This window comes from Diadema antillarum, unplaced genomic scaffold (genome assembly GCF_040938485.1).
Source record: "Diadema antillarum isolate AM-2024a unplaced genomic scaffold, OU_Dant_1.0 seq00001565_RagTag, whole genome shotgun sequence".
NCBI lineage: Eukaryota > Metazoa > Echinodermata > Echinoidea > Diadematoida > Diadematidae > Diadema > Diadema antillarum.
The window spans coordinates 173,856-180,167 of record NW_027272288.1 but is presented as its reverse complement, the minus strand read 5'-3'; the positions used below and the strand labels follow the sequence as shown (position 1 = coordinate 180,167).

General features: G+C 39.9%; 1 protein-coding gene across 1 annotated transcript; it reads right to left on the bottom strand.

Moving 5' to 3' along the window:
• Window positions 1-392: 392 nt before the first annotated feature.
• LOC139710786 (uncharacterized) lies at window positions 393-2,876 on the bottom strand. The gene is made up of 2 exons (XM_071622696.1): window positions 1,901-2,876; window positions 393-1,066 (listed from the first exon to the last, which is right to left on the bottom strand). The coding sequence occupies exons 1-2, from the start codon at window positions 2,874-2,876 to the stop codon at window positions 393-395; spliced, it is 1,650 nt and encodes a 549-aa protein (XP_071478797.1).
• Between the last annotated feature and the right edge of the window lie 3,436 nt (window positions 2,877-6,312).

Sequence of the window (6,312 nt, the reverse complement as noted above, 5' to 3'; positions counted from 1 at the left end):
TAAATCTATTTGCCCACATACCTACTTACGTACCTCCACATTACTTTGATAACAGTTCGACCTTTACAATGATACATTATTATGCAATTGATACATTGCCTATCATATATCAACATACATTTGCTTAAACCACTACTAAAATTTTCAGTTCCTATCTATCTGAATTATATTCTAAACATATCAAACAATAAAATGTTTATTCCACTGACATTTAAATTATATTGCGAAGTATTGAGTAGATGTTGATGTATGTGTATTACAAAGATATAGTTTAGAGTCTTTAGATAAGTCTTTGCCTTCTCTGTATGACTGTGAGTAACAAGACATAAGATAACGTCCAATCTGTGGAACCGATTAAACATTATTACGCTATAACTTGTCATGTTCATTTACTACGGGGGAACAAGAGGGTTACAGTATCTGTTAAAGATCATGTATTTTGCAAGCTGTTCCCAGAAGTAAGGCTGTCCCTCAAGATTTCGCGGCCACATAAGGTACGCCCGATTATCACTGAGGAACAGACGGATCAGGAACGGCAGATCAGCGTCCGGTATTTCTTCCCGAAACACCAGCACGATCTTTTCCGTCTGCACCTCATTAACATGGTCCAGGGCGAGTCTGAATTTTAGAAGGAACATGTGGTCCCTGAGAGCTTTGGCGCTGACGAGAAAGATCACCTTGAAGCTGTTTTCCACAAGAAGGTTGACGGAATCCAGGTAGTACATCCCAAGCCGAAGGGCCTCATCTCCGATGGCAAGTCGGCCATAATCAGGCAGGTTCTCTTCCATACCACGTATGAAGATCCTATCCGTCCACTCCTCGTCTTCATCGTGTGTGATAATGTACATATCATATCTAAAATCTTCTCTTTGCTCCCGCGGGATGATTTCCCGGTAACCAATGAAGTGGATCTTGCACAAAAAGAGCCCGTACCTGATTTTCCAGCGATTGTAGTAGATCACGATCAGACCAAGTGTAACAAACGCAGCGCTGGCTACCAATGAAAAGTAGAGTACATACTGTGGGCCACACTCTCTAATTGGATTAAATTCAATCAAAAGCTTTCCTGCAGCAGATTTGAATGAACCTTCGTGAGAACACCTGGTTGCGAGACTATATTCAAGCTTGATAGACCTCTGAGCTACCCACTTAGGTAGCCATTTAAGGGAACAGTTGCATGCCCACTGATTATATTCCAATTCAAGTTCCAAAATAGTATGCAGTATAGGCTCGAATGTTGTGAATTGCAGCGTGACGAGCTTGTTGAATGAGAGATTCAATCGGGTTAGATTCACAAGGTGTCGAAACAGATCGGCTTTCAAGAAATGTAGATTATTGGAAGCTAATGATAGTTCTCTCAACTGGATTGTATCTTTGAAAATATCGCCGAGAATATAGCGTAGCTCATTGCCTGCCAGACTAAGAATCTGTAGACTGAAAAGCCCATTAAACACTGGAAGTATCGAAGACAGCATCTTGCATCCATTAAGGTATAACACTTGCAAAGTTGGTAGATTTTGAAAGAAATCGGTGGGCATATAAAACATGTTGGTACCAGCAAGGTTCAATACGCGTAAATCACGCAGTCCTTCAAAAGAGGACATACTGTTCTTGTCATCCCAAAGGTCAAAAACATGTATGCCGGTTTTCTCAAAGCTTATTTCCTGCAGAAGAGGTGTGTAGTTTTTGAATGCTCCAGGGGCAACCATGTCTGGAGGAATTCCCTCTACACCCCAAAAGTTTAGTACTCTCAGAGAAGGCACTTTCAGTTGAAATGCAACTGAGATAGAGCACTCAGTCAAACTTAGATAATTCAACGAGATTAGATCCGAGAGAACCACGTGCGATAGTGGGTCCAGATTATTGTTCGATAAATCTAAAAACTCTAGATTCTTCAAACCATTGAATGCGCGAGTCCCTATTCGCGCAAAGGCGTTCAGTCCCAGGTAAAGTGTAGTGAGATTTGTCTTCCACACATGATTGTCCAAATTTATAGAAGAAATTCTATTGCCTACCAGGGACAGCACTCGTAGCGAGGACATACCCGAAAAGTGGCTAGGTTCAATCTCTTCCAGTCGGTTGGCATTAAGGGCCAGGTTATATACATCAGTCAGATTTTCGAATCCTCTTGGAATAAGTTGTCTAAGTTCATTGATACCGAGGTCTAGCTTACGAAGGTATTTTCCCTGTAATGCACCGAATAGTCCAGGTCGTAAGGAAGTGAGGCCCATTTCTCTGATGTATAGGTATGTTATTGATGACGACGACCTTACACCCTCGAATAGGTGCTGAAGCTCTTTCTCTGGTAGCAGTATTCCACTCATATCCAGGCCTTCGACTCTGAGGGAGGAAATGGTGGCTGGGCTAACGAAGCGTATCGGGTTGTCAGAAAGATCTAGAAGATATACTCTGCAGCCCATGACAAAAGATTGTTCTGACAGTTCAGTAAAATTATTGCCCGGAAGTGAAACGATTTGAAATGCCACGTTGTGGCAATCCGTCCAGCTGATATTCCGCAAAGCGTTGTCTTTTAAACCAAGTGTGGCTGGTACAATCATCGCCTTGAAGATATCATCCGAGACATGAGCAAGGTTAGTACGATTTAGCTGAATGTTTGCTAGGGCACCTTTGGCAAACATGTCCCCTCGTAGTACCGGTAGACGTCCGTTATTCGACAAATCGAGACTTCGCAGAAACGACATCTTCAAAAACGTGCCACTGTCAATGAAAGAAATATCATTTGACCGAATGATCAGAACTTCTAATTGCTTGTAGGGTGAAAACGATGTTTTGTACAAGGCGGTGATCTTGTTGATGCTCAAATCGAGAATCTCAGTGTCAATGGGTAGATCCCTCGGCACCGAAGTCAGGTCCATAGCGCAACACATCACGAGGTGAATGTCTCGCTCAAAAAGACATTTCCTAGATGCAACTGGTTTAGCAGTCGTCTGCATTGTAGGCATCGATACGAGGCTGTGTATTATTAGAGTGAATAGGACGAGATATGTCTGGGCTGAGTAATGCATGTCTTCTGCCATTGTCGCCGTTCTCTGTACCAAAAAAAAAAAGAAGCAAAACATTGACATTTATTCAATCATGAGAGGTTATGATGTCAATAAACAATGTAAATCGACGTATCAGTAATAAGGTCGTATTTAAATACAAACAGTTAAGATAATGTAGTCAACAGGATTCAGCTGCGAGATGTATTTTTCAAATATTTTTAGGAGACAGAAATATACACTGAAAAGATCCAGGTGTTAAATATGAAACACCGAGCTGGTGTTAAATTTCCGGTGCTCATTTATGGTGTTAGATTAACACCTCCTGGTATCATTTAAAGATATAAAATAGTTTTTTAATAGTCTCTTAGTTGCTAGTCTTCTAGTTGATTTTGAACTTCGACAAGACGATCAAGTATTTTCCGATAACGTACTTGATTTTTGAAAAAAAAAGTGTGAATACATTTACACCATAGCTGGACGGGTGTTATACCATTGACATAAACACCAGCACTATCATATCAACACCATGCGATGTCATTGTTGAATTAACACCAACGCAGTGTCAAAATATATCACCAGCTAGTGTCAAATTAACGCCATGAAGTGCCAGGTAAAACACTTTTCAACACAATTACAACACACTTTCTGCACCTGTGGGTGTGGTTCTCTATTTACACTTGATCGGTGTTAGATTTAACACCCATGGTGTTAAAATTCTAACAACGATGTCTTTGCAGTGTACCCACACCCCTTGAGTCTGATTTTGTAGCTTACTGCCGCTATTTGGTGTCCTGCAATGTACAGTTTTTCCCAGGCAGTCTATTCATCATCAACACTCATTGCCAATTCGTAATTCACAAAACAAAGACCTTTGAGTTAGACAGTGTATTATTGGATGTCAAAACTGATACATCCAATCTGTGCTTCATCATTATGTCCACATTTCTAACATTTCCAGTTTCATTAATCTCAATTTAGAAACATTAAAGATCAAAGACAACAAAATGATTTTATTTTTCTAGAAAGCGTTCAATCCATTTTTGTTTGTTTCCAAAACGTGCTACATCCAATATAACAACCCTTTCCTCGACTGACCAATCAACGAACAGCATTGTGACCTGCCATAGACTGACCCCATGTGAAAAGTGTGTACCATGTTTGCATGATACTGTACATGCATTATCGTAAACTCTTCAATGTAAAGTTGGTCAAGACACGTTTGCAACACCAGCAGAAAGTGCATTACATCCTCAAAGTCCGGTGAAAGATTTACAGATCGAAGTACGTACTTCTCTGCTTCAAAGGGTGAAATGTGGTACACTTGTTGGGTTCAAAACAACAGTTTACAGCAGCTGCATAAAGTACGTTATGATAAGAACACATTCGAGCCTCAAAATCAAGTAAAAGGAGTACAAATCAAACTACTTGCACGCATCTGGAGTTGTGAAGATTTGCAAGACACAACTTTCAGCAGATGCAGAAAGGTACAACACATGAAGTATAGCCCCCATATCAGGCATAATATACTTGAAAATCGAACTATCCCGGTTTTCAAGCCATTGAAATGAAATTTGGCACACGTGTTGAGTTTAACAGGCAACTATACAAAGCACATTTTCCAGTAGAAAGGGCATTGTCATGATAACACACATTGCTAGTTTAGCCTCTGATTTAAAGTAATGTGAGTTTTAATGTTTAAAGGGCACTTTCTTATTTCTTTTCTGTCATAAATCAACTTGGTCGATCTAAACAATGTAGCTTTAAAACTCGACCCCGTCTTGGTATATAGCAGAGAGCTGCGGACCAAACCTCTAGCACCACCATGGGCCCTAACTCTCAAATCCATTCTTTAGGTACGGCGTGTGATGGAGGTGCGAAATATCGATTATGACAAAGAAATCAAAGGTCAAATGCTATAACCTTAATTACAGTTTATAATTTGAGTAAGCATAAAAAAAATCCGACTTCACAATGAGTGCATTAATGTTCTTATAACGAGGCGTGTGTCGAGGGAATTCCCTGTAGGGAAAGAACACTGTGTCCCTTCCTTATAGTCTGCTCACACGTGAAAACGCTCGAATTTAACAGTGTATAGATGTTTTCACACTGTGGTCTGTTTTTTTCACAGGGCATTCACATACAAGTATCAATGTTCTGTTCACACTGTTAATATGCCCGATTTTAACAGTGTAAAGAGATTTCACACTGTGTTCACAATGTGTTCACACAGTGTGGGCCACTGTGTTGTTTTCAGCAGGACATTTTCTTTTTTTTAACGACGCCCTGATGAGGTAAGCTCCTAAATGCAAAGAAAGTTTATCTTACCTGCGTCAATCTACATGGAAGTCTACAAACGAGCTCAGAGAAACCATCGGCAATAGCTTTGGTGGCGATCTAGCGACAAATAATCCGTCAGTGGCGAACGACCTTAGCCGAGTGCAGGCGTGATCTTCCGATGTACAGTCGTAAAATGATATAAATAATACTTCTCATATATAATTCTTGTCGATGCGTACCTGCACGTAACCCACATGCTCCAGCTACAAAGCGTAATAAACGAACCCAGTGATGCACTTAAAGGGGATGTTAAAGTATTTGGATTGGGCTTTTAATCTCTTTGTGAGATACCAAGAAACCACATATTAAATAATACAGACCATACATTCCTAATAGGAATTCAAAGTTTATTAGATGACATCAGTTTTGGAATGCCTGAGACATTAAAAAAAACACTCAAAAGCGATCCTTATAAAAGGTGAGTCCTACCTTTTATTAGGATTCCTCTGTTTTGGATATCTCCGCCATTTCAAAACCAATTTTTAACAAGTAAACGTTGAATCCCTCTTGGAATCACATGCTCCTTTATATATCATAACAGGTTTCTCATTATCTCACCAAAAAAGGGGTAAAATTTTGAAGTTAGGTTTCAACCAAAACTAAATGTACCAACCCTTTAAACACCTGGAAAAAATAAATCAGCCAATTAGGGGAGGGTGACAATTGCAAAGGATAGATGCTAAGTCCGGGTGAATATTAATTGCTAAGAGTAGTCCAAAAGCAGTAGACAATGATTGATTGTCGCAGGTTTTGAAACACTTTAGAATGTACACGATGTATCAAGTTAGTTTCGACAGTCTGATGTGTACAGACTGAATAATGTCAGAGATTGATATACAACTAAGTTGCCTTCCATGATTTATTGCCACTTGGTCATATCAGATGATCCACTTCCAAGTTCGTCTAATACCACGTACGGCTGAACTCATTTGCTCTACTTTTACTTTCGTGTATAAATGCCCGTTTAGTC

What these genes read in the sequence shown, in the direction of transcription:
- LOC139710786 (XM_071622696.1), bottom strand. Translation starts at nt 2,876, where the DNA reads ATGGACCTGACTTCGGTGCCGAGGGATCTACCCATTGACACTGAGATT. An exon ending in AGGGACTCGCGCATTCAATG is followed by an intron (nt 1,067 to 1,900) that starts GTTTGAAGAATC and finishes AATCTGCTGCAG; the next exon opens with GAAAGCTTTTGATTGAATTT.